Source organism: Polypterus senegalus, chromosome 3 (assembly GCF_016835505.1).
Source record: "Polypterus senegalus isolate Bchr_013 chromosome 3, ASM1683550v1, whole genome shotgun sequence".
Classification (NCBI taxonomy): Eukaryota; Metazoa; Chordata; class Cladistia; order Polypteriformes; family Polypteridae; genus Polypterus; species Polypterus senegalus.
Window position 1 is genome coordinate 14,304,219 of NC_053156.1, and position 27,225 is coordinate 14,331,443.

At 49.2% G+C, this 27,225-nt stretch overlaps 1 protein-coding gene across 2 annotated transcripts in view; it reads right to left on the reverse strand.

Annotated features, from left to right (window-relative positions):
* Nucleotides 1–2,491: 2,491 nt before the first annotated feature.
* nckap5l (NCK-associated protein 5-like) overlaps nucleotides 2,492–27,225 on the reverse strand; it is a 59,257-nt gene continuing 34,523 nt past the window's right edge. For both annotated transcript variants that reach the window (XM_039746661.1, XM_039746659.1), the window contains 10 exons: nucleotides 26,288–26,356; nucleotides 20,276–20,314; nucleotides 19,952–20,071; nucleotides 15,192–15,284; nucleotides 8,611–11,594; nucleotides 8,371–8,515; nucleotides 8,181–8,259; nucleotides 6,138–6,440; nucleotides 5,887–6,035; nucleotides 2,492–3,324 (listed from right to left, as the gene is read on the reverse strand). In XM_039746661.1, the coding sequence (XP_039602595.1) occupies nucleotides 3,061–3,324; nucleotides 5,887–6,035; nucleotides 6,138–6,440; nucleotides 8,181–8,259; nucleotides 8,371–8,515; nucleotides 8,611–11,594; nucleotides 15,192–15,284; nucleotides 19,952–20,071; nucleotides 20,276–20,314; nucleotides 26,288–26,356 (4,245 nt within the window). In that variant the 3' untranslated portion in view covers nucleotides 2,492–3,060. The remainder of the gene's footprint in view (nucleotides 3,325–5,886; nucleotides 6,036–6,137; nucleotides 6,441–8,180; nucleotides 8,260–8,370; nucleotides 8,516–8,610; nucleotides 11,595–15,191; nucleotides 15,285–19,951; nucleotides 20,072–20,275; nucleotides 20,315–26,287; nucleotides 26,357–27,225) is intronic.

The window sequence follows — 27,225 nt, forward strand, 5'->3', positions numbered from 1 at the left end:
GAAATTGGTTGGAGTTTGAGATCCTGACTTAGTTGGTCTTCTGTTGGCTCCCTCACTTCACATTTCATTTCTGTTTGGGTGCCATTTAAGGGAAGAAATGAAGCAATTCAGAGGAACGATGAAGACATTCAAGGGAACAAATCTTCAAAAACATGAAAGAGAAAGAAAGGAGTTAATTAGCAGCAACAACCGGTCACCAATTAAGAAAAGGGTTTGAATGAAAACCTGCAGCCTCCAGAACCAGAGTGTGAGACCCCTGCTGTAAGCCCTCTTGACCTTTCTGTCCAGTTCTTCTCCTCATGTTCAGATTTCAGACTCTGGCTCCTGGTTTTCAAATTTGGGCTTTTGGTTTTCGCTTGTTCTAGAATTTCTTTCCTCGTTTATAGTACTAGGGGACTAGATCAGGTGCTGTTTATTGGACTGTTCACTGTATGTGTGCTTTTGTGCCAATCCTGATAAAAGTCAATTTTAAAGAAGAAATAAAAAATAGTGTAGGTGCCAAGGTGGGTGGACTGGCATCCTGACCAGGATGAAGAGTGGTTCCTTACCTGAATGAGAGACCTGGAGCTGGCTTGGTTGTGGGCAACTTTACTGACCAGGGTGATTATAAGAGAAGCACTGAGGTCATACACTGCAGTACACCAGAGGGCACCTTGGGAATTGGAGTTGGGGGTTACATCGGTGCCAGCAGAGGGCACTTGGATTGACTAGCAGGCTTCACAGTAACTGGCACATTTTTTAAGGAGGTTCCACCTGACTTGGTTGTGCTTAAATCAGGGGTGTCAAACTCCAGGCCTGGAGGGCGGCAGTGGCTGCAGGTTTCCATTCTAACCCTTTTCCTAATCCGTGACCAGTTTTCACTGCTAATTAACTTCTTTTCCCTTCATTTTAATAGCCCTGTTTTTAACGATTCAGTCCTCTGAATTGATTTGTTTCTTCATTAAATGGCAGCCAAACAGAATTGAGATGTGAAACGAGCCAACCGATGACCAGCTAAATTGGAATGTCAAACTCCAGCCAATTTCACTCCAACCAGTTTCTTAACAAGAAGCCAATTCTTGCTGTTGATTAAACTTGTTATTTAATTCCTTGGCTCATTGCTGCTCTCATTGTGCCACAGCAGACATGATGGGCACCAGTGAGCTGGTCATGTGGCAGCTTATTTTGTGTCTCGTTATTGTTTGGCTGCTCATTACGGAAAAAGAAACAACTATAGGGCCTGAGTCAAGTTAACTAAAATTAAGGCAAAAGAAGTTAATTAGCAGCAAAAACTGGTCATTAATTAAGGAGGTGGTCAGAACGAAAACCTGCAGCCACTGCGGCCCTCCAGTACTGGAGTTTGACACCCGTGGCTTAAGTGACATGCTGGATGCACCCGCCAGATGACCTTGTAAGCCAGGGGTCTCAATCCAGTCCTGGAGGACCACCGTGAGTGCAGGTTTTCATTCTAACCCTTTTCTTAGTCAGTGGCCTGTTTTTGCTGCTAATTAACTTCTTTTGAATTAACTTTTGGTTGCTAATTAAGGAAAAAGAAACAAGCGGTCTGAGACTTCAAGGGCAAGGCAAACAATAATGAGATATAAAATGAGCCAAAACAACTGGTGTCCATAATACAATATCTGAAAATAAAGAAAGATGAAGGTCTTAGGAATGCTGACCTGCTCAGGTGCACAAAATATTTGACCAGCGCTCTTAGAAAAGAGAAAATCAACAATTTCGGAAATGTTTGCTATTGCACAATGAGAGCAGCAACAAGCCATGGAATTAAAGAACGACTTTAATTAACAACAAGAATCGCCGCCTGATTAAGCAACTGGTTGGAGTGAAATTGGTTGGAGTTTGAGACCCTGACTTAGTTGGTCTTCTGTTGGCTCCCTCACTTCACATTTCATTTCTGTTTGGGTGCCATTTAAGGGAAGAAATGAAGCAATTCAGAGGAACGATGAAGACATTCAAGGGAACAAATCTTAAAAAAACATGAAAGGGAAAGAAAGGAGTTAATTAGCAGCAACAACTGGTCACCAATTAAGAAAAGGGTTTGAATGAAAACCTGCAGCCTCCAGAACCAGAGTGTGAGACCCCTGCTGTAAGCCCTCTTGACCTTTCCGTCCAGTTCTTCTCCTCCTGTTCAGATTTCAGACTCTGGCTCCTGGTTTTCAAATTTGGGCTTTTGGTTTTCGCTTGTTCTAGAATTTCTTTCCTCGTTTATAGTACTAGGGTGTTCGCCGTTATGAATGTAGTGAGAAGTCAAGCCAAATGACCCCTTTTATTGGCTAACTAAAAAAAGGTTACAATATGCCAATAATAAAAGGTGTCACTTGCATCATTTAGACTTTGAAATCTTGGTGTCTTTTGGACCAGAGGTTTACAGTTCTCCTCTCCCCTAATTACTTGTAAGTGTTGCCCTAAGACCTGTTTTTTTTTTGAGTTTTAGGCCCAGGACCCCTGAATCTGCACACCGTTTTCAAAGGTCAGAAGGCAGACACACACGTGGCTGTGAGAGGATCTTTATTTGCTGTTCATATCCGAGCCGCAGTGCATTATTAAAATACATCGATTTCTCATGGCTTCCATGGATGGAGAGCTCAGCGATTTACATAGCACCTTGAAATCCTATATACATGAAGTGGGCAGGAAGACCGAGGCTGTCCTCTCACTGGAAGCCCAAACTTTGACTCCACTGGGCCTCGGCGATCCCGGTGGAGAGATACAGTAAAGTGTTCCTCCAGGCGGCGACCAGCTTTGTTTGGGGGGCTGTTGGGGTCTCCGATCACCAAGGAGGTTTCAGATGTGCTTTCAGAAGGTGATGATGATGATGATGTTGGATGGGGACTGGAATGCCAGGTTCTGCCAAGCATCCAAAGTGACGTGTTGTCTCCTGATCCGAGGCTGGTGCTGGACGCCATCCAGTCGCTGCTGGCCAAAAGACCCCCCCCACCCCGCCCTCAGCACTTTACAAAGTTCATCAGCTGAGACCCTGCAGGCGAGAGCCAGACAGTAGGCCCAAACAGCACCGTGCCAGGGCCAAGAACTTGGCGGCCATCCGTCCAGCAGGCCGACTTAGCCCTGGCTGCCACACGAGGACAGGCTGTCGTAGAGGGAGTCGCTCAGAGACTCGGGGGTTTCCAGAGCAGACGGCCGATTGGGAGAGATCATGTCATCGGAGCGCTCACGGGACATGTCCAACACGGCGTCCTTGGTCACCTCCGCCGTGCTGGGCGTCCGACTCTTCAAACGGCGGCCAAAGCCCAGGGACGAGGGTAAAGGCAGACTGGATGCGTCGGGGTCTCGTCCCGACTGCGGCAGGCATTGCTTTGTGCTTTGCTGTAATGAGAAAGAAGGACAGAGAAAGAGAAAAGTCAGGCACGGGAAGTACAAGGCCCTACGCTCCCAATTTGGAAAGAAACAAAAGAGGTGAAAGCCATCGTATCACATGGGGTGAGCGCCCTTGGATGAAGGCGTCCGTCAAATAAACTGCTCAAAAAAATGAAAGGACCGCTTTGGGAACCCATCTGATCTCAATGCTGGCTCTCTCTACTGCTATGGACTGATATGGTGATGTGTGAGGAACGAAAGGATGGAAATGAAAATGATGAACCTACAGAGGGACACCCTGAACATCAAAGGGGGGGGTGGGCTGGGGGGGAAATGATGGGGCAGGCAGGCAGACAAGTCCATTTGTCCAAGTTCCCCCATCACTTACCCCTGAACATAGCCCCCCAAAACCACACAGGAAGGCCATATACTGCCTGGCTGAGATTGAGCTGGTCTGTATAACTGAAATTCTGCCCTGTATGACTGGGGTGTTCTGTTCCATGCCACCCCATTGGTCCAGTTATGCCAGAACAGGATTGGATGAACCAAGGGACTTGCCTGCACCCATTGCTCCAGGATTTGTGATTGGAATGGAATGACGGGCTCTCTCTCTCTCTCTCTCCCCCCTCCCCACACTCTCTCCCTCCCCTCTCTCTCTCTCCCTTCCCACTCTCTCTCTCTCTCTCTTTCCCCCCTCCCCTCTCCCTCCCCTCTGTCTCCCCCTCACTCTCTCTCTCCCTTCCCACTCTCTCTCTCTGTAGTTCTCCATGATGAAGACGACTCAATCTTGGCAGCAGTAATTGGCACAGGCCTGCAGATGTGAATGCCAAGTATGCTTGTAGGCTATGAAATTATCTTCACGTCCAGGTACTGTCAGCCAGCCTGTTTCTGGCTGAGGGGAGGACCAATTGGCCCTGCAGTGTTCTTTCTACCCTTGGCTGTGTGTGCATGTGGCCTACCTGAACCCGGTCACTCAGATTTCAAGCCATCTTGGACGGGTAGTACAGCTAGTGCACTCTGTGTAACCGCATGCCTGTTTGGTTGCTATGTCTCGGTTGCTCCACCACATGGCATTGTGGTAGCAGAGACCAAGCTGGAGGGAAACATAAGACTGAAAGCCGCCTCTGGATGCAAGATGCGCTGCTACTTAGGGGTCACACTCATTTCATTTTGCTTCTAATAATCGCTGGGGGTGTCTTCACGCCGCCATCTGCCCTCGACTCGTTAAGATTAAGGAATTAAAGGCTAAAACGGAATATCAGTTGGAAAAAAATTCCATAATGCGACTTTGCTTCAACTGGCAATTGATCCCTCGGCAGAGATGTGCTGTGTTTGCTTGTGACTTGCTCAGAGAGGGCAACGCTCAGAAGCGACACAATCTGTATCAATGCCAAATTAATGTATAGCTCCTTCTCTTGCCTGTACTTTCACTCCAACAGTAAGATGGCTGTCATAATAGTTGGGGCATAGATGAGGGACCATGGCAGTATGCCAAGGGCTTCTATTTCATTTTAAAAACTGAATTTTATTTTTTTTTGCCCCATCTGTTGGAATTACAAATGCAATCCATTGTATTACCACACGCATTACAAAACACATTCCAATAGATAGCGCACTGCAAACACTCATGTTAAATATGCTTTTAGGCTCTGAAACTGTCTTTATGCTGGGTGCTGCCAGCCTGTTTACCCTGCAGGGTTCTCTGTACCCATTCCTGTGTGTGCACATGGCCTACATGAACCGGATTACTTACTGTAGGTTTCAATCTGTCTTAGATGGGTAGCACAGCTAGTCCAGCTTAATAAAAGGATAAGTGCCTGTGTGTCTCTGCCATTCCAACAGATGGTACATCACAAATATTTGTAGTAATGCATTTTATTACTACAAATGTGGGTGATATGCTTTATGTTTCTCATTCCAACAGACTGAACATCACAAACATTTGTAAATCATAAAATACATTGCATTTGTGATTCCAACAGATGGTTCATCGCAAACATTTTGTGCCGGACATCCGGGACACCTATAAGGACCAGGAGAGTGTTTGCTTGTGAATTGCTCAGGGTGCCACCTCGCCTTTCCAGAGAGGGCAAAGCTCGGAAGTGACACAATCTGAAAGGGCAGCTGCGTACCCGTGACAGAGCCTGTGGTGCGGCTGGGTGGGCTGCCAATTTGATTTGGTGATGTGCCACCTTGTCTGAGGGCCTCACAGAGTGTCACCTTACTTCCCACTGGCATTTCTGAGACGTGTACTTGGGATGTTGTGGGTGCTGCCACTGCCACTCGGGCTGCTTAACAATGACTGAGCCCACCGGTTACGTTCAGTGTCACAAACGCCCAAAATGGAGTGCGTTGTACTCTTCCTCACCATTAAGACTAGTCTGCTTCTTCCTAAAGCCCAAAAATGGCAGTCACTAGCAGAACATTTGAAATTGTGGCTCTTTCTGTTTAATTGCCGTAACCCCTGTTGTGGGTCCCTCACCTCATCTTTTGGGTTTTGCATTTTGAAATTCAGGTCTTTCTAGAAGTTTTCGGTCCCGAATCACAATCCCGCCGTCCCGTCCCACTTACCCTGTGGAGCGGCTGCTCATCGTGCACTATGTCCAGCTCGGACGTCACTCCCAGATACATGTCGGTCGTGGAGGCGGAGGCTTTGGAATTCGGGAAGGTCCAATTTTTGGATGGTTGAGTTTTGACATGAGCACCGTAGACATCTACAGCTAATGGAATAAAAAGAAATTTAAAGACGTGCTGCAGGGGCGGCCAACCGGCCACCTTACTGATAAAAACAAGTGGTGATCCCGGGGGAAGAAGGACCTTACCTTCTCGGACAAAGCTGGACAGGTGGTTTGTGGACAAGCCCTTGCTGTCAAGCACTGTGCTGTAGAGTTGGGGGTTCAAGTCCTCATCCTGAGCAAATGCTTCGTCCAGAGAGGACAGCTCCCTCTCCAGGGTCCTAGCCTTGCGTGGCATCTTGGTACCAGGCCCATGCTTGGCAGGGGACCCTGAAGACTCGGGTTCACAGTGTGGCTTTGATTTAGGGATTCCCTTTCCAGAAGGACTGCTGGCATAGTCGGGTAAGGGAAAAGTACCAATGCCGCTATCCAGGGTCCTGGTGGACGAGCCTGTAAGTGCAAAGACACACACATGAACACAACAGTTTGGGAAGAGACTGGCTTCAGTCTAAGTCACTGTGCCCGCTGTGTTGCCATGTTTCGTACAAAGAGTCCTGCCAAACCATCTAACTGTGGGCACTAAAGAGGGTCCTGAATTCCGGCCCCAACATCAAAAACAGCCTGTCACTAGGAGAGACCCCCACTCCTACCCTCAGAAAGTTCATGACGATGACAAATGTAGGAGGCCATTCACTAACCTCCCCTTAACAGAATCCCGACCCCATAAAGCCCCCACTATACACTTTACTTCACAATAGGACTATTTAACTAGACACCTAACCCAACTGTGCCAGAATAAAATTCAAGGACACTCCTTCTGCAAAATCAGGTGGCATGCAGGGTCCCTAAACCAGTGGTCCCCAATTGATGCTCCACGGACTGGCACCGGGCATTAGAGTTACTTTTGTCGGCCCACGAGAATCACGCAGGTCATGTGTCGTAGCCCAACGGCTGGTCTGCAGTGCTCTCCGCTCATCGATGTGTTGTTAGAAAACGAGGAGACTAAGCGGGACCACCCCCTTCTCTGCAATTTAATGCTAATAAGAGTGATCATTCCTCAACCGGACCCCCCCTGCCCTGATTGTTTGTTAGTAAAAGTCAAAACTCCAAGTAGGACCACCCTACTGATCCAATGCAAATAAAAATGGACGCTCAGTACCCCTAAAGGTAACAACCCCCCCAATTTAATACAAATAAAAATGGACGCTCAGTACCCCTAAAGGTAAAAACCCCCCAATTTAATACAAATAAAAATGGACGCTCAGTACCCCCAAAGGTAAAAACCCCCCAATTTAATACAAATAAAAATGGACACTCAGTACCCCAATAGGTAACAACCACCCCAATTTAATATAAATAAAAATGGATGCTCAGTACCCCCAAAGGTAACAACCCCCCCAATTTAATACAAATAAAAATGGACGCTCAGTACCCCTAAAGGTAACAACCCCCCACCCCCAGATGTATTGCAAATAAATGTTTATGCTCAAAATGTTGGTTTGTTACAATGTTGTGCTCCTATGCTAATAAATCTGGACAGTCGATCCTCCAAGAGGGATAAAAGCTCTCTGATCCTATGTTGGTAAATCTGGAAGCTTGATACCCCAAGAAGGACCACCCCGGATCTAACGCAAATAAATCTGGGCATGCAATACCCCAAGAGGGGCCATCCCCCAAAATGCAATCCAAATAAAATCTGGACACTCAATCCTGAATCCATAGCTCTCTAATCCTATGTTAGTAAATAGGGATGCTTGATATCCCAAGAGGGACCCCCCTTCCCAAAGCCCCACCCACAATCTCATGCAAATAAATCAGGAAGCTCAATACTCCACACCACACCCTGCTCTCCAGTTTAATGCTCCTACGTCCCAGTAAGAAACCACTGAGCATATATAAACCCCTTATTAAATAATTCACGGGTGTGGAAATCATAACCGGAATTCTTTTTCTCTTTTCTCTTCTCTTTGAGTCCGAATGACTTGACAGTCTTTAGCATCTTTAAACCTGGCAGCTCTTCTCTCTCTCTCTCTCCCCAGTTTCCCAATCCCTCAGTAGCCCCCCTGGCTTTCCCAGTTTACTGCCAGCAGTTCTTCACACGTGCCAACTTCAGAAACATGCAAGCTTGGCACATTTGTTATCCTGCTGTAACTGTGTACCCCACCAGCTGTGACCCCCACCCCATCATACCTGTAAAGTGCTGCGAGTGGACCGTCTCCCCAAGGCTTTCCTCCGACGTGACGTCATCTTTGCCTCCCAGGCCAGCACTCTGGAAGCAAAGAAGATGAAGCCGAGAGAAGAAGAGCTTATTACTATTCACGGGTTACACTCCTGGTCACATATGAAACAAAGGGGGTTGGGGAGGGGGTCCATGCCTAACCTTCTCAATGATGTCTCCTCTGGCCTTCAAGTGACTGATCACTCCGTTCCGTTGGGAGCTGAAAAGCGGTCGCGACTTCTTGGAATCGAAGGACAGACGCCGGCATCGCTGCTCCTTGTCACAGGGTGCATCTCGGTCATCGACCCTGCCAATCCAAGATGTTTCGTGCAGACCATGAGCCCCTAAGTATGTGGTCCGAACCAACCTCGACCCCCACACCATGAATCCCCGATCTCTTACCTGTTTAGTAGCTGCTGCATGAAAGTGTCTGAGGCTGCTTCTCGGTAGACAGTGGGCATCTCCACGGGCACATTGCATGGACGTCCCCGGCTGGTCTTTTCCAGGGCCATCCCGTTCATAAAGGCTCGTTCCTCCTCAAGGGCCTTCCTCAGGTCTTCAGCTTTCTCCATCAGCTTGGAGATGTTGAGGCCTTCAGCCTCCAGCTTCTTCTTGGCCACCGCCACTTTGGGGTCTTTATTGGAGGAAGAGGAGGAGGACGAGGACGACACGTTGAGCTTCCATTCCTTTTTGTCCTCCTTGGGCTTTGGCATGTCCGGCTTGCGGTTCAGAGCTGGAAGTTTGCTTTTCTTGAGGCCAAACCAGCTGGCGATGCCATTGGAGGCCTTCTGCTTGACCTCAGACACCTGACCCTTGTCCAGCTCCTGCAATTTCAGCATGTTCTCCTCAATGCCTTTCATCACCTTTTCTTCGATGGCGGACTGCGTGCTGCTGCTCTGGTCACCATGAGACTCCACCTGAGCTGCTTTGGCCGGCGATGAGAGGCCGTCAAGGTTCTTCTTCCGCTCACCGTGTGCCGGACTCTTCCCTTTGTCCTCCAAGGAGGCACAGGCCCTGGGACTTCTCTTCTGGGAAGCACAAGACCTCTGCTCCTCCTGAACCTGGCGCCCCCCCTTGGTTGGGGTTTTCAATGGAGACTTGGATGGTACCTTGGTGGGACTTCCCTGCGGACTGGTGGCAGTGGCTCTGCTGCCATGCGAGAGGACAGGAGCACTGGTGCACTTGACGTAGTTCCTCAGCGCCTGAGAGGAGTCTGCCACGGAGGTAGAGGACGGACCGCCCGCCTTGTGCTTGGTCACTTCGGTCTTTGCTGTGCATGCTTTTGAACAGTACGCGTCATTGCTGGCTTTGGGCACAGTGGGAGCACCCGGCAGGGAACGCCCTCCAAACTCGGGGACCTGAGGCTTGGGAGCAGCTTTGGGGTATGGCTTGCTGTCCATGGAGTCTGTATATTTCACGTGGCGGGGGTCCGACCCCACTGAGCTCCTGTCCCCCATCCGCTCGGCGGTTTTGCTCCTCTCCCGACTGACAGGGCAGGACTGGGCATCCAACTCCAGATGCTGTCTCAAGTCTTCTGTGCTTTTCAACTTCCCCAAAGCTGCCAAGCGCTCTTTGAAAGGGAGGTGGCCCGTGTCACCCATAGCTTTGCTAGATCGTTTGTGCAAGGAGGAAGAGACCTCCAAGACGGAGGTGGCCAACCCACCACTCTGTGCTTTGTCTTCCAGCCCCACGTCCTCGCTGGATACCTGATACAAGCAGTCACCCTGAGGCCCGTGCATTTTGTACCACGCCAAGTTCTCGGCATACGTGTTTCGGTCATCCGCGGTGGCAGCGGTCTCATCAATGAGAGTAGGACTCGGCTCACCCACCGGTGAACTGTCCCGTTTGCCGTCCGAGGAGCTTGGTGGACCCGGAGAAGATGTCAAACTTTCGGAGCTCCCAAAGGCGGAGAAGGTGGCCTGCTGCAGCCTGTCGAGGAAACGTGCTGAAGTGTCGGTGGGGCCAAAGCTAGAGATGTCGGACACATTCTCGTAGTGAGGAATTTTTTGGCAACTTCTAAAAGGCTGGATTTCGGACCCCAGCCTGGAGAGTTGGCCCGAGCCAAGGCGGCCAGTAGGCTTGGGGGCAGAATGGCTGCTGTAGACAAGCTCCCCGTTTGGGGCTGGCGGCACATCCGGCTTCGGTGGGGAGGTCGGGGCAGAATGGGTGGCGGGGTAGGAGTCGGTCTTGGAGCAGGCGGCCACAGGTCTGTCACGCTCCACGGGAATGGTTTTGCGGCTCAGGACGGGCGAGTGGTAGACTTCGTAATTGTTGTTCCTGCAGGGAATCTTGGAACTCCGAGTCAGCTGTGGACTGAGACGCAGAGGGTTTGCCGCCTGGGCCCGCTCCCCTAGGGAGGACATCTTAAGGAACTTGAGCAGCTTGGAAGGAGAGGAGATGGGGGAGGACTTTGTGTCCACCAGTCCGCATGGAGACGTGGGACTGGGGATCACTTTGGCTTTTCCCTGAGAAGCCTGCTGCAGGAAAGATCGGTTGCCCTTCTCGGTGGAACCTGCTGACAGAAAGGAATCAGCCTTCTTCGCAAAGCACGCGTCCCCAGTGAAGAAGAGACCATTGCACACTTGCTCTGCAGAGGAGCTGTCCAGTTTGCCTCCCGAGGAGGAAGCATACAAGCTGCTCTTGGCGGCTTCTGGAAGGCTACATTCCACCTGAAGGTAATTCTCAGCACTAAAACCGGGATATGTAACCGCCTTGACGTGCTTTAGGCCGTCTGCTATGACCAACTCATTTAAGGCTGGGCCCGCCTGGGTGTGGCAGTGTGGGCCCAGAAGCTTCCCTTCCAGGGAGAAGTTCAGGATGCCATCACAGGCCTTGCTCTCCTCGCCCAGACACGACTCCACCGACCCTCCGCCCAGCGAGCACTTGGGCTCCGTCTCTCGGATCAGACTGTAAAGGTACGACTTGGTGCTCACGATCTGCTTCAGCTCGGCGGGTGTCTCTTCAGTGACGTCGGCGGAGCTGCTCGGCAAGTCGCCCATTGTGGGGCCGCTTAGATCCAAACCCACCTTCTCACCCTTGGTTGGACTCGAGGCCGATGAGCTCTCGCTGGTCTCCTGCTTCCACTTGAAGAGGCTGTCCAAGCCCTTGTGCGAAAACTTCAGGCAGGACTGGCAGCTGGCATACTCGGTGCCAGGGTCCTCCCCGTTAACGTGCTCTGGACCATCAAGGTCGAGGCTCGACTGGCTGAAGTCTCTGTAAGGACAGAAGCCAGACGACGGGTGAAACTTGAGTGGGTCGTTCTCTTCCAACTTCCTCAGGACCTCCAGGATGTGGGCTTTCTTTTTGAAGAAAGGAGAGAGCGCTTCCATGGATGAGGTGGGAGCTTTGGGACCATGGCTGCCGCTTCTCGTTTTCTCTCCGCCAAACTGAAACCGGAAAGGAAAGGAAAGGCAGAGTCAGACCTAAAGGAACACAGCAAGCCACAGGATGACTGCAGATAAGCAAAGAGAGAAGCGCTGTAACTGTGTTTGGGGCATCACCCCAGTCCATGCTTTGGTCTCTTGGTTCATCCCACCTATATTTGAATCTCCACCCCCAAGCTTTCCTTTGGTCTCCTGTTTGAAATTAAACCCTCCCATCTGTTTTTAGGCTCCACCCATCCCTATCTTTAAATCACAGTGTTTGCCCTGAGCCCCTCCCATCTACGTTTCACACTCCACCCTTAACTTTCCCTTTCACTACTCTTTGCTCCTGACCCCTCCCTTCTGTGTTACATTGTGCTTCACTTCATTTACAGTTTCCTCAAGACCCCTCCCTCTGTGTTTCAGGCTCCACCTATCCTTTCTTTTAAAACATAGTGTTTGCCCTGAGCCCCTCCCATCTGTGTGTAACACTCCACCCCTAACTTCCCCTCTCACTACTGTTTGGTCCTGCCCCCTCCCCTCTGTGTTACATTGTGCTTCACTCCATTTGCTGATTGCTCCAGAACCCTCCCATCTTTTTTTAGGCTCCACCCATCCCTATCTTTAAAACACAGTGTTTTGCATGGGCTCCTCCCATCTGCATTTCACACTCCACCCCTTTCACTACTGGCTCCTCCCTCTGTGCTTTAGGCTTCACCCAGCTTTTCCTTTAACACACTGTTTGCTTTGGGCCCCTTCCACTTGTGTTTGATTCTCCATTGGCCTATTGCTCAAATCAAACCACTCCCATCAGTTTTTAGGCTCCACCCCTCCCTTTCTTTAAATCACAGTGTTTGCCCTGAGCCCCTCCCATCTACGTTTCACACTCCACCCCTTACTTTCCCTTGCACTACTCTTTGCTCCTGCCCCCTCCCCTCCGTGTTACATTGTGTGTCACTTCATTTACTGTTTGCTCAAGACCCCTCCCATCTGTGTTTCAGGCTCCACCCACCCTTTCATTTAACCCAGGGTTTGTCCCAGGCCCCTCATAGCTATGTCGGAGATGCCACCCCAGAACTTCCTTTTGCCTTCTATGTGTCTTCTGACCTCTCCTCTCTACATCTTTGGCTCCACTCTTGCCTTCCTTTTTCTTACTGTTTGCTCCTGACCCTTCCCACCACTGGTCTGTATTTGGGTCCACTGTGCAGTCCTGATCCCTCCCATTGTTTTTTTGTGGCTCCACCCATCCCTTCCTTTTACCTACTGTTTGCTCTGTGCCCCTCCCATGCATGTTTGAGGCTCCACCTCCATATCTTACTTTTTGGCCAACTGCTTTGCTGCTGACTCCTCCCATCTGTGTTTGAGTCTCCAATCCCAGGCTATCCTCTGGCCTGTTGTTTAACCCTGACCCCTCCCACCTGTTTTTTAGACTCCACCCATCACGTACATCTATGCCAACATGGCTTTTGTGGACTCTTTTACATGATAAAGAAGTCAGCATCCCTGGTTGTCCGAGATTATGGATATGAATCCATTAAAAATTGTAACATATAGTTAAGTTTGTTCTTTGTCTATGATTTCCTGGTTCTTGTTTCTTAGTGTCTTTACGTTGATGTGTTGGATATAAATATGAATTTTCCAGCTTTTGACTTTTAGCTCAATTATTTTTGACTATGTTTCATTTCCTGATCCCTTAATTAAATCCACTGCCACTTTGCCTATTGCTGGCACAACAAAAAGAGTGATAGTGCTCCATATGAAAGGCGCTATATACACTGATGTGCTAGTTTGTCTGCACTAGCCTAGGGCGCCATTGAGAAAGTGATTACTGTTGCTAACAAGTTATGCAATTCTGCGATATGAACATTAAATAATATTGAGGAGCCATACCAGATACTCCACCGAATGAAAAGGCTATCGGCCCCTAGCGCTATGGTGGGCTTCAATAAGCCACACTGGAACACCAGGGGGGAGTGCAGACATTTGTTAAAGAAGTCATTAATTCCATCATTTGAAAAGCTTTCCCCCACAACGCAGCCCGTGCGTCTCTTATTGCTGCCCAGATCGGCTTGTTAAGCGACGCTGCGGGTCCTCGGCGGCACATCTGGGGGTCCCGCGGGAGCACACTGGACGTGAAGGTGGGCCTCTGGATAAAATCCGATGGCGACTCTGCCAGCTGGTGGAGCTGGTGCACGGCCAATGGTGGGCTCCGGTGAAGGCTTCTTTTTTTATTGTTATCCTTCCGTTTTTATGGTTTGATTATGTGGCAGCACTTTTTTTTTATTTACCTGTTCACCCACCAGTGACCGGAGCACTCGCCACACGTTACTTTCGAGCTTTCTACCCGCAAACATCTGCGCAAAACTCGCCATCGTCAACCAGACGCGCTTACCGCTGCAACCCGACGAGCCAAACGTGCTCAACAAACCAACAAACGGGCCTTTAGGGAAGTCGCGCCACGTGACTGGAGTAGGCCCAGGGTACACGGTCAGCACATGGTGCCCAGCGCAACGCCACTGACAACCCCTCTGAGCCGCAGCGAATGAAAATGAAATTGCTGGGGTTTTTTTTTTTTTTCGTTTTTTTAATCAATTTTCGTTCTCGTCTCAGTTCGTTCACATATCACTCATTTTTATTTTTATTTAGTTTTAGTTTGTTTGTCTTAATTTCGCTTCTCGTGCTTGTAAAAACGAAAAACGATATTTCTAGTTCTGGTCCTCCTTATGAAAATATCACCGAGTGGCACACATGGAGCTCAAATCCTTGAGCGCTCAACGGGTCAGCACCTCCTGCATTAATGGAGGTCTTGGGAGGTCCTCTGCTCCTTCTCGACCACTCAGATCTACTGGTGACTCTGCGAGGTATCAAATCTCAGTCTTCTCATGTGGAGCTCCATTTGAAATTTGGAGCCCCTCGGTGTACTGAAGAAGCAGGTGGAGACCCTCTAGTCTGATGAATTTCTGGGCAGGGTGGCATGGTGGCGACGTGGGTAGTGCTGCTGCCTCGCAGTAAGGAGACCCGGGTCCTCCCTGTGTGGAGTTTGCATGTCCTCCCCGTGTCTGCGTGGGTTTCCTTCGGGTGGTCCGGTTTCCTCCCACAGTCCAAAGACATGCAGGTTAGGTGCATTGGTGATCCTAAATTGTCCGTAGTGTGTGTGTGTGTGTGCCCTGCTGTGGGCTGGCACCCTGCCCGGGGTTTGTTTCCTGCCTTGTGCCCTGTGTTGGCTGGCATTGGCTCCAGCAGACCCTCGTGACCCTGTAGTTAGGATATGGTGGGATGGGTACTGGCTGACTGACAGACAGACAGACAGACAGACAGACAGACAGACAGACAGACAGACAGACAGACAGACTGACTGACTGAGATAGGCTTTGAGACTTGCTGGCATTTTGTTCTGCACTCTTAACTTGCGGTGATCAGTTTTGTCCCCTTGTCCTGTCACACTTGTTCCCAAACAGCGGTTTCCCCCCCAACCACCACCCCCACACTGATTTTTTATTCCATTATGGTGACCCCCTTTTGTAAGTTGCTTTGGATAAAAGGGATCTGCTAAGCAAATAAATGGAAATGGAAAATGTCTGACCAGAACAGAACACATAAAGAAAAGGAGTGGGGGCTCACCTGCATCTGTGCCTCTGTTAGGGGGTCTGTGATCTTCACCGGCCCGGGGACTGGGGGTTCCGAGGGGTGCTCTAGAAGGGGCTCCGATGTTACCTGAGGAAGAGGAGTCAAAAAGTCAACTTAACAAAAAGGGAAGGTTTTGGGGTTCAGCCTGAGTCACATGACAGGGGGCTAAAAATCAGAATCAGAAGTATGACGGACTGAAACAATAAGGGGTCCATGGTGGGATGATGTCCTAAAAATCCACTGGTGTGCTTAAAACGAGAGTGAAGCCGGCAGCAGTGAGCGATCCCACCGACGTTATTATCATACTTCTGAGACTGGGGGGCTTATCTGGGGGTTCAGGGATTCCCTTGCTCTGTCCGGTTCACTTTCATGATGACGCCTGAGGTGGTGGACATTTTTCACCCGGACCTCCACCTATGCTTACTGGTCATGTGATGATGCGCTTAACTGACGTGAAGTACGAAGCTCTGCACTGAGCCGCTAAACTGCGCCTTCTCTGAACATCAGACAACAAAATGTCAATCAATAACAATGATTAGCTTTAAAACAATAAAACACACGCGACTGGTATTGAAAACAATAAAATGAATACAAAACCAAATGCAAAACAAAACGCCGCCCCGTCCCTCCTCGTGCACGCCAGTCTTGGCAGCTTCAAAGACCAGCGGCGGAGCTCTAGGCGGGGTGGTCAGACATCACCCCTCACTGTCCAGAGTGGATGTTGGTCCCCCTCTCCTCCCTTTCAGCAGCACAGATGGCACCCCTTTGTGTACCTACTGTGGACTTTAAGGAGGGCGCACCCTTTGGTGTACAGAGCATTCCCTAAATTGGCACCCCCATGGGTAACAGTGCCCACTCAGTATCATCAGAGTTTAATGACTGGGCTTGTTCATCCTACTCAGGTTTGCTTTCATTAACAGAACCCACACATCATCATCCTAATTTGAATGGGGGTGGTGGGGGGGCTGTACCCCCCCCTCAGTGTCCTGTTAACTTTCATAAATGGTGCCCAGCAGAGGGCACGCCCCTTGATGTACAGAGCATTCCCAAAATGGCACCCTGTGGCTAACTGTGCCCACTTAGTATCGTCAGAGTTTGAGGACATGCCATTGGTCTCCCACAGAGATCAATTGAGGGCCTGGGGGTCTGCTGTGTGCCCCTTTAGTAGCACAAATGTTTGACGACTGGAGGTGTTGGTCCCCCTCAGGTTTACTTTCATTAACGGTACCCACTTATCATCATCAGAGTTTTGGCGGTGGGGGGCTGCATCCCCCTCAGTGTCCGTAGTGTGTGCCCCCTTTGTGTAGATACTGTGGACTTTTACTTTGAAAACTGGTGCCCACTCAGACTTATCAGAGTTTGATGACCTGGGCATTACACCCTCCCAGGTAGATTTTCATTAATGGTGCCCACATGATCGTAACCCTTGATGGTGGAGGTAGGTGGGGTTGCGCTGTATCTCCCTCAATGTCCAGAGGCATACCCTTTCACATACAAAGCCGGCAGCCCCTCTGTGTGCATACCCCTGACATTATTACCATACTTCACCATTTTGGGGGGGGGGGTTCCCCCTCAGTGTCCAGTTAACTTCCATAAATGGAGCCCAGCAGGTAACGGCGACCACTTAGTATCATCAGAGTTTGATGGCTTGGTATTGGTCCCCCCTTGGGTTTACTTTCATTAATGGCACCCACTCATCATTATCAGAGTCTGATATATGCATCCCCCTGGGGGTCCACACTGTGTGTCCCTATAGTGGCACAAATGTTTGACGACAGAAGTTGTTGGTCCCCCTCAGGTGCCCACTTATCACCAGAGTTTGACGGAGGGTGGGGGCTGTATTCCTCTTGGGGGGTCCGCAGTGTGTGCCCCTTCAGTAGCACAAATGGTGCCCCTTTGTGTATATAATGCAGACTTGGCGTACAGGGCATGCGCACTTTTACTTTGATAAACAGCAGCCAGCAGGTAAGAGTGCCCACTCAGAATCATCACGACTCGGGTGTTGGACCCCCTCAGGATTACTTCCATTAACGGGGCCCACTCATAATCATCATAGTTAGGCGGCCTTCAGAAACGCAAGCGGCAGTTCCTTTGTGTTCATCCCGTCGACATTATTAGACTTAGGTGGATGAGGGGTTTGCTCTCAGTGTCCGGTTAACTTTCTTAAATGGCGCCCCTCAAATGACGGCACCCTAGGCAGCCACCTACATCGCCTAATGGATTGACCGGCTCTGTAAATGACGACATCCCCCTCTTAAGAGACATTTAATTGACTCCAGAAATTAGCGCAAATTAATAGAATGACATAACGGGTAGGGAAGCACGGTGGCACAGTGGGTAGTGCCGCTGCCTCACAGTTAGGAGACCCGGGTTCGCTTCCCGGGTCCTCCCAGCGTGGAGTTTGCATGTTCTCCCCGCATCTGCGTGGGTTTCCTCCCGCAGTCCAAACACATGCAGGTTAGGTCCTAAATTGTGTGCTTGGTGTCTGTGTGCCCAGAGATGTGTTCCTGCCTTGGGATTGGCTCCAGGTGACCCTGTGACCCTGTGTTCTTATATAGTGGGTTGGACACTGACTGACATAACGAGTATTTATATTATAGCGTCCCTCGGTCAGAACCTGAAGAGTGGGACACTCCAGGTCATTACAATACAATGTGATGTCACAAATATTGAGAGAAGAAGGTTAAAACATAGATAATAATCCAACAACAATCATCATCATCATCATCATCTTCATCATACTGGCATAGTATGGAAGACACAGACGTAGCAAAGTAAACTGAAATGATCAGCACGCCATCAGGACTGCAACGTTAAACGCTGAACAGCCTGAAGTCTAAGCCGATGGGCCGACGTTCACAGCTGCTGTAAAACTTCCTAAATGTCGCCCTCTGCTGGTCACCACCATCAATGACCTCATAACTCCATCCAGCACCGCTCCACTATTTCTCAATAATTTTTTTTTAAGGTAACATATTAATGAGGCACTGGATTGTGTGTGCAGTTCTAAGGGCTCACATTTAACTTTTTTTGTATTATTATTTTGTAATGTCTAAATATAAAGTTTCATGACAATGGTGGGTGGCACGGTGGTGCAGTGGTAGCGCTGCTGCCTCGCAGTAAGGAGACCTGAGTTCACTTCCCGTGCGGATCACGTGACACGACTAACGGGTTTTTTTTTTTTTATCCATATTTCTTAATTCCCTTTATTTGGACGTTTTTCACATCATTTGTCGTTGTGTGGAGTTTGCATGTTCTCCCCATATCTGCATGGGTTTCCTCCCACAGTCCAAAGACATGCAGGTTAGGTGCATTGGCGATCCTAAATTGTGCTTGTTGTGTGTGCCCTGCAGTGGGCTGGCATCTTGCCCAGATTTGTTTCCTGCCTTGCGCCCTGTGCTGCCTGGGATTGGCTCCAGCAGACCCCTATGACCCTGTGTTAGGATACAGTGGGCTAAACAATGACTGACTGACTGACAATGGCGCCCTTACCACAGTGTGGCATGGGGCGATCGATCACCTTGTAAGCACTGGCCACAAGTAACAGTGCCAGGGGCAGGAGATGATATCTGGAGTAGCATAACCCAACTACAAGGTGGCACACATAGCACTTCAAAAAAAAAAAAAGAGCAGAAGGTGTAAAGGGGTGGAGTCATCTACGCCTTACATTTGGGGGAGGAGCTAAAGGGATGACTAACAGTGGGGGGCACAGAGATGGTGGAGTGTGCAGGTCTGGGTGGGGGGGTCGGGGTCGGTGTCCTGGGTGGGTCGCAGGTCTCACCTGCCCCAGAAGTCTCATGAGGGACACACAGATGACTGGCCAGTTTCATTGGCAGCCGTTAATTCTCTCCTTTAGCAGCAGAAAAGCCTCCAGCGTTATCTTCTTCTTATTTTTTTATACTAAATGAAGATTTCACCCAAAAATTCCATTTTTTATGTGTTCCATACGCCATGTAGTTTGTAGTAATGGGAGAGAAAATCATTTTAATCTCAAATCTCAAAACTAAAAAAGGGCGTCCCATGTGACTTGTGTGCTCCTGTCTTTGAGGAATGCCGATTTTTCCGGAAGATTCACGCAATAGCAGACGTGCGGATCACGTGACACGACTAACGTGACTTTTTTTTTTTTTTTCTTTTATCCATATTTCTTAATTCCCTTTATTTGGACGTTTTTCACATTATTTGTCGTTGTGCGGCTCGGGTCACCGTTTTATGACGTGAACTCCCTTCTGGATCAGAAACACGAGATTTTTCTCGTTCATCGCTACGGACTACGTGGGGTACGTCCATCCATCCATTATCCAACTCGTTATATCCCAACTACAGGGTCACGGGGGTCTGCTGGAGCCAATCCCAGCCAACACAGGGCACAAGGCAGGAACAAATCCCCGGGCAGGGTGCCAGCCCACCACAGGGCACACACACACACCAAGCACAATTTAGAATCGCCAATCCACCTAACCGGCATGTCTTTGGACTGTGGGAGGAAACCCACGCAGACATGGAGAGAACATGCAAACTCCACGCAGGGAGGACCCGGGAAGCGAACCACAGGTCTCCTAACTGCGAGGCAGCGGCGCTACCCACTGCGCCACCATGCCACCCCCGTGGGGTACATAACATATGAAAAATATTTTTGGGTGGGCTATTCCTTTAATAAGTCTGGCAGGGTGTGACTTCCAGATCGCCGTCAGTGTCTAACGTGCACCTTCACACCCACCCGCGAGACCCCTGGACGCCCACCTCGGCCTCACCTGCACCTGCGACCCGGCGGTGACCTGCAGCTTCTGCTGGAAGAGCTCGCTCAGGGTGCGGTTCTGGCGCTCGAGGTCAAAGACGCGCATCTTCAGCTTGATGCACTCCTCCCGCAGGTCCTGCAAGCAAGTGGACATCAAGGGGTCAGTCATCCTCCTCCTCCTCGCCAGTAAAAGGAGCCCGAGGAGCTCGTGGCCGGAGGACAAACAGCCAACTGATTGAAAGAAGGTGCAGTTGATGTGGGCACAGCCCCTGCCGCCAAACCCTCCTGCATGATTTAAATGCCTTCCTGTGCCCTCCGCAGCTTGGTACGACTTACTTACCTTCTGATTCAGCAACGCCTGCACCACGTGGTTAGCCACCTGTAGGGAAGGTAAAGAAGACAACAAAAGTCAACATCCATGAATGATCTCGAGTTGGCCATCACAGAGCAGCCTCTCTCTCCTGTCCTGCCCACCCAAAACACTGCGACTCGCCATCTCTGGCTTGATCCTCATCAGTCGGGACTCGAGAAGGGCCACCCCACCGAGACGCCCCTACCTGCTGTGGCTGACAGGCTAGGACTGACTGGCGCTACCAACATGTCTTCTGTGCTCACCCTGCAAGCTCTCTCCTCTGCCCTTTGATGCGGTCGACCACCAGTGCCACCTTCTCTGGGACTGCCCTCAGCTGGCAGATCCTACCATGATTGGGGGATTGGGGGATCAATGGCGGGTCCTCCCCTCTTCTCCACACACATGGCCCCATCATCCTGTCCCGTGTGTTCTCATGTCAGTCGTGCCCGTCATTCCCTCCGGAGGACCACGCGGGATCAGCTTGAACCTCAGCACGTCTCACTGGTACCTGAATGACGGAGCACCATCTCCAGCTCAACCTGGCAAAGATGGACCTTCTTGTTATCCAAGCTGTGTTCAGCACCCACCCGGTCTGTTCTGTCACTAAGACCCACCAACCATGTCGTGGTGATCGATGGCCACTTCACTGGCCATGTGGCTTTGGTCTCCCGGTCCTGAAGATTCACACTTTACAACATCCACCAGATCAGAGCACATCTGACAAAGGACGCAGGCCTTGGACTTGAGACGTACCGGACCACTGGCAGGAGGACCACATCCGAGGTGGGCACGTGTCACTCCTCTCCTCAGATCACTCCCTAGCAGCACATGTTAAGTGACTACAGAGAGTAGTCAGTGGGTCACCACCTACAGATATGGGGGACACTCGTGGGGTCCTCTGCTCCTTCATCAACGGCTCAGAGCTGCTGATGAACGGCATCGGGCGATGGCACCTCTGGGTGACATCAAATCTCTTGTGGGTGGAACGAGCTGCCCACCAGCATCTGGAGCTCAATGTGTGTAAGACGTGTTTGAAGACCCTCTGATGACTTTCTGATCTAGGATTTGTAACATGCTCATTGTTTCGTCAATTTGGCAGAAGTGGACTGCTGGCGCCCCTGAGATCGTCCCCAAACAGTCCCCCCAACCCAATCCCGGACTGATGTTACTGGATTATGTGGACCTGTTGTGTAAGTCACTTTGGATGAAAGCATCTGCTGTGTAAGCAAATGTAATGACCAGTGCAAGCCCAGGATGTACATAAGATAGTAAGACAGCCAGGTAACAGTTAGGTGACAGCCAGGTGACATACAGGTGACAGCCAAGTGACAGATAGGTGACAGCCAAGTGACAGACAGGTGAGAGACAAGTGATAGACAAGTGACAGATAGGTGACAGACGAGTGACATTTTTAATTTTTTTTTTTTTTTGCTATGGTGAAATAAAAACCAACCTCTTCCTCCTCTTCTTCTTTTTGGAGACCTGCCTCTCTTTTTATCCCCTCAGCCCTGGCTGGATGGTCCTGAATTCCCAGCAGGCCATCTGCTTTAGTGCACAGCTTGTGACATCGAGAAGAGAAGTGTTCTGACCGAACGATCAAATCTGCTTCTTTAACGCGCTTCTTTTATGTTCACGATGGCGGACCCTCCATGGGTTGGGGGGCGTTCTTCGTATGAACCCTGCGGTGGTCTGCGCTTCCATCTGCTGTTCTGTTAAACCAGCGGTTCCCAAACTCAGACCTGGGGGACCTGGGGGACCACTCCCCAGCCTGTGGCTGCAGGTTTTTGTTCCAACCAACTTATCCCAATCAATAAGAACTGATCTCACTTAACTAGCGGGTCTTTATTATTTAACTCTTCTTTTATTTGGCATTCAGAATAAAACACAGCAGTTCAGTTTTTTATATCTATACTAATAAAAGGCAAAGCCCTCACTCACTCACCACTAATTCTCCAACTTCTCGTGTAGGTAGAAGGCTGACATTTGTCAGGTTCATTCCTTACAGCTTCCTTACAAAAGTTAAGCAGGTTTCATTTCGAAATTCTATCCCTAATGGTCATAACTGGAAGGTATATTTCTCCATATACTGTAATGGAGTTGAGCTCAAAAGCTGTGGGGGGCGGAGTTTCATGTGACATCATCACGCCTCCCACGTAATCACGTGAACTGACTGTCAACGCAGTGCGTAGAAAACCAGGAAGACCTCCAAAAAGCGCTGAAGAAAACATGCATTATATAATTGAGAAGGCAGCGAAACAATAAGAAGCGAGCGAGTGACATATACAACCATATTCATGAGTGCTGCTACTTCGGAAACAAAGCACGATGTAAACCTTCACTTTAAATTAAGTTCATAGACAGGCTGCGCTGGCGTTTGTAATTTAGTGCCTGCCCATATAAGGCCGTCCGTCAGCGGCAATCCAATAGCAAACTCCCACTAAATATTCACAGGTGAAGGACTGTGTTTATGGAGAGGAAGATGAGATGGTCAGGGTGGTGTTTGGCACAAACTCAGCGAAACTGCGAGAGAAAGTTTTAAGTGCCAGGACTAAGGTAACATTAGATACAGCCATGGACATAGCACGAGATGGCACCAGCACAGCTGGGAAACTTCGATGCAAGTACACGAGTGGCTCACGTGAACTGGCGCAGTGCACAGATAAAGGCAACAGTTCCAAAGGCTGAACAAAACCGAATTACACAATTGAAAGGCAGCAAAAATATGAAGCGTCTGATACATACAATCATATTCATAAGTGCAGCTACTGCGGAAACAAAGCACACGGTGGAAAAAGTCAATGTCCCGCTAAAGGAAGACAGTGTAAAAAAACCCGTGCATGCAGTGTGTCAGGTCTCAGATAAAGAAGAAGACGAGCTGTTTATTGATGCAGTAAGAAACGAATCGATGAATGAAACCTGTCATCTTTACAACGATTGACAAACACGGAATGTAACTTGAACACAACACATCCTACAAATACGAGCCTGATTGAAAGAAATAATGAGAATCAAATCCTTGATGACAGCAACACTCAGTAACACTCACAAAACAAATACTGTATATTGACAGTCATGTTACGTTATTTTTAAAATGTTCCCTTTTCTTTTTCATAACTTCTTTAACACACTACGTCTCCGCTGCGATACGCGGGTATTCTGCTAGTTTAGAAATATTTTGATTTTTTTCACACGAGAGTCCTAAAGATGGCCGCCAGACGTCAGGCAAAGGGAGGAGGAGGCCTTATGTCCTCTACCCAGCAGGCATTGCTGCTATTGCACTGATTTGTTTTTTTATTTTCTTTTTACATTTTATTAAATTTACTAAAATCAAATAAACAATATATATATATATATATATATATATATATATATATATATATATATATATATATATATATATATATATATATATATATATATATATATATATATATATATATATACTTTGTTTTGGGTTTTTTCTAAAGCTATAAATGCTCAGCTCTCTTTTGTTGTTATTTTTCCCCTTTTCCTGTGTAGTTTGCTCCCTTCGTTCAACTCTAATGGTGACAATTAACAAGCACCATAGAGAGAAGGCTGGAAGGAGTCCATAGGATGAGAAGGGGGCACAATTGTGCTAAGGAAAATCTTCATCTTCTTCTGGCCGCTCCAGTTAGGGGTTGCCACAGCTGAACATCTTTCTCCATATCTTCCTGTTCCCTGCATCTTGTGGATAAAGCAAATGACAGGGTGACTGAGAGGAGCTGTGGTATTGTATGAGGAAGTCGGGAGTGGCAGAGAAGTACGTAAGAGTGGCACAGGAAATGAACGAGGGACGTGTGACCGTGGTGAGGTCTGCGGTAGGAGTGACGGAGGTGGGATCACATCAGGGATCGGCTCTGAGCCCTTTCTTATTGGTAATGGTGATGGACAGGTTGACAGACGAGATTAGACAGGAGACCTCATGGACTGTGATGTCTGCTGATGACATTGTGATCTGTAGTGATAGTAGGGAGCAGGATGAGGAGACCCTGGAGAGGTGGAGATATGAGAGGAGAGGAATGAAGGTCAGTAGGACCACCAAGACAGAATACATGTGTGAGAATGAGAGGGAGGTCAGTGGAATGGTGAGGATGAGGAGTAGAGTTGATGAAGGTGGAGGAGTTAAAATACTTGGGATCAACAGTACAGAGTAATGGGGAGTGTGGAAGAGAAGTGAAGAAGAGAGTGCAGACAGGGTGGAGTGAGTGGAGAAGAGTGTCAGGAGTGATTGGTGACAGACAGGTATCAGCGAGAGTGAAAGGGAAGGTCTACAGGACGGCAGTGAGACCAGCTATGTCATATGGGCTGGAGACGGTGGCACAGGAGACAGAGCTGGAGGTGGCAGAGTTAAAGATGTTGAGATTGGCATTGAGTGTGACGAGAATGGACAGGATTAGAAATGAGGACATTAGAGGGTCAGCTCAGGTGGGAGACAAAGTCAGAGAGCTGAGATTGTGTTGGTGTGGACACGTGCAGAGGAGAGATGCTGGGTATATTGGGAGAAGGATGCCAAGGACAGAGCTGACAGGGAAGAGGAGAAGAGGAAGGCCTGAGAGAAGGTTTATGGATGTGGTGAAAGAGGACATGCAGGTGATGGGTGTGACAGAACAAAATGGAGAGGACAGATAGATATGGAAGAAGATGATCCACTGTTGTAACCCCTAACAGGAGAAGCCAAAAGAAGAAGAAGAAGTGACAACGAACAACCAGCACAGCAGCAACGACTTCAGTGTCGGACCCCCAAATTAGTAAATAATCAATTAAATAAGCAAAACACCGGGACAAGCAGAATGAAAATGAAGTTAAAATTTGCTGTTAATGACATAAAATAACGACGCACATTTGAATAAAAAGCTCCCAAACTCAGTTTGTAATTTCTACATTGGACTCCAAACCACAGAAACTGGGAAATAACGACTCACTTTATTAGGCTAAGAGTCCAATGGTGGGAACAAAAACCTGCAGCCACAGGGGGGTCCCCAGGTTCGAGTTTGGGCAAGTCGATTGGCACCTCATTAACGGAACGGTGACATTTCTCCACAGGGTGCTGCGGGTACAAACACGAGGCCGTTGCCCTGGCGATCATCCCATAATGAGCCGTCAAAGCCGATGTGGCGTCGCGGGACTTGTAGTCGTCGGGTATGTCAGACTTGCTGACCGCCGGTGCTCATCTCACGTTTACTGACTGGGTGATGAATCTTCCAGCACAGTCCTGCTCGCCCACTTTGGTGACAGCCCAGCCTGGGTGAAGATGCCCCTCATGGTCCCCTGGGTGACTCCTAAACGGAGTGTTGGTCACACTTTTAACAATGCAGCGAGGGCACACCCGGTAGTTTTAATGCTTCCTCATTAATCGCTTCATTAATTGGGGGGTCCCCCACTTTGTCATTTTGGTGCGACAGGACCAGCAGATCTTTCAGTTGACTCAGGGGTAGTGATTGGTGAGAAGACCCCCTAGGTCCCACCCAGAATGCTCTGATGGTTTAATCCCCCCAGAGTCTGACTCAACAGGATGGCAAGTTTAACGGTAATCTCTGCCCCCCCCCCTTTTTTTCTTTTTCCCATTCTGTCAGGGTTTGTGAAACATGAGACATCAGGCTGATGAGCTTCTGTTTCTTTGTGAGGTCCAAAGCCCCCCGGGGTCCCCAGTCTTCATCACTGTACTCTGTGCTCTGGACTCCCAGACGAGCATTCATTGGCTGCCAGCTGTCCCACTTGGCGACTAACAACAAAATCAAAGCTGACTGAGGGGCGAGTCGCACACAGCTGGCCCGAGTCACTGGACATGTCACATTACACGACTGGCTTCATGGACGGGCACCACTGAGTGCAAATGAAGGCCTCAACTGGAGATCACTAGAAAAGTCACCTAATGTGACAGGGCCTTTAGGGGACTGCAGAGCGAGTTCTGGTGGCTCGAGTCTCTGCCCCCCCCCCATCAAATCCCCCCCACCACCACCACGGACCTCGGTGGCTCACCTCGTCCAGGCATCGCTCATACGCTTCTCGCTGACTTTCATTGGCCATAGACAGGGCAGAGTTCTCAGCCTGAAAAGGAAGAAGCAGATCCCCTGTTAGTGTGAGTGCCAACCCGGGGCAAAAGGCAGTGCCAAAGTGGTGGGTGGCAGCAGGTGCCCGTCCTGTGAGAACAAACACATGACAGGAGAAGGTGACTTCGGGGGAACGGGAGGTACGGGGGCTCTTCAAACACCCAGCGAGCAGTGAAGGGGGGCAGTGCCACTCTGGTTCAAGATGAGAGATGCCACCATTCGATTGATTGCTGCAATTGGACTGTAACTGAAATAGGATTGGATGAGCCAAGTTAGTTGATTGCAGCCATTGGTCCAGGATTTGCAATTGGAAGTTGGTCACCCAGCCCCTCTACCTTTCACCATCTGTCTGGTAAGAGAAGACCACCCCTGTCTCTCCTGCCATTACTGCATGATGAACACAAATCTATCTTGTTGGCCGTATTGAGAAGGGCATGAGGGCATGTGATAGACCAAGCCACGCAGAAAGTAAGGCTGAAATGATGCACTGCCGCTTAGGCTGTAATGCCATTTTGTGTCACTCACATTTTATTTTGATGAATTAGCTGTGTGACCCGTCTATGAAATCTAAATAATCAACGTAGACCTCAGTGGTAATGTCTGCAGCGCACCAGGCCAGGCACACGTCTCTGTTATGTGCCATTTGGTATGGGATTTGTAAAAACAGTGCTAATGTCTGAGATGCGCCATCTGCTGGAATGATGAATGCAATGCATATGTCACTAAAATATACGACATTTGGTATGATTTTCATAAAAGCAGTGTTAAAGTTTGGGATGCACCATCTGTTGGAATGACAAATGCAATGCTTTTTATTACTACTTTGGAATGACGAGTGCAATGCATATGTCTGTGATAGATGCCGTT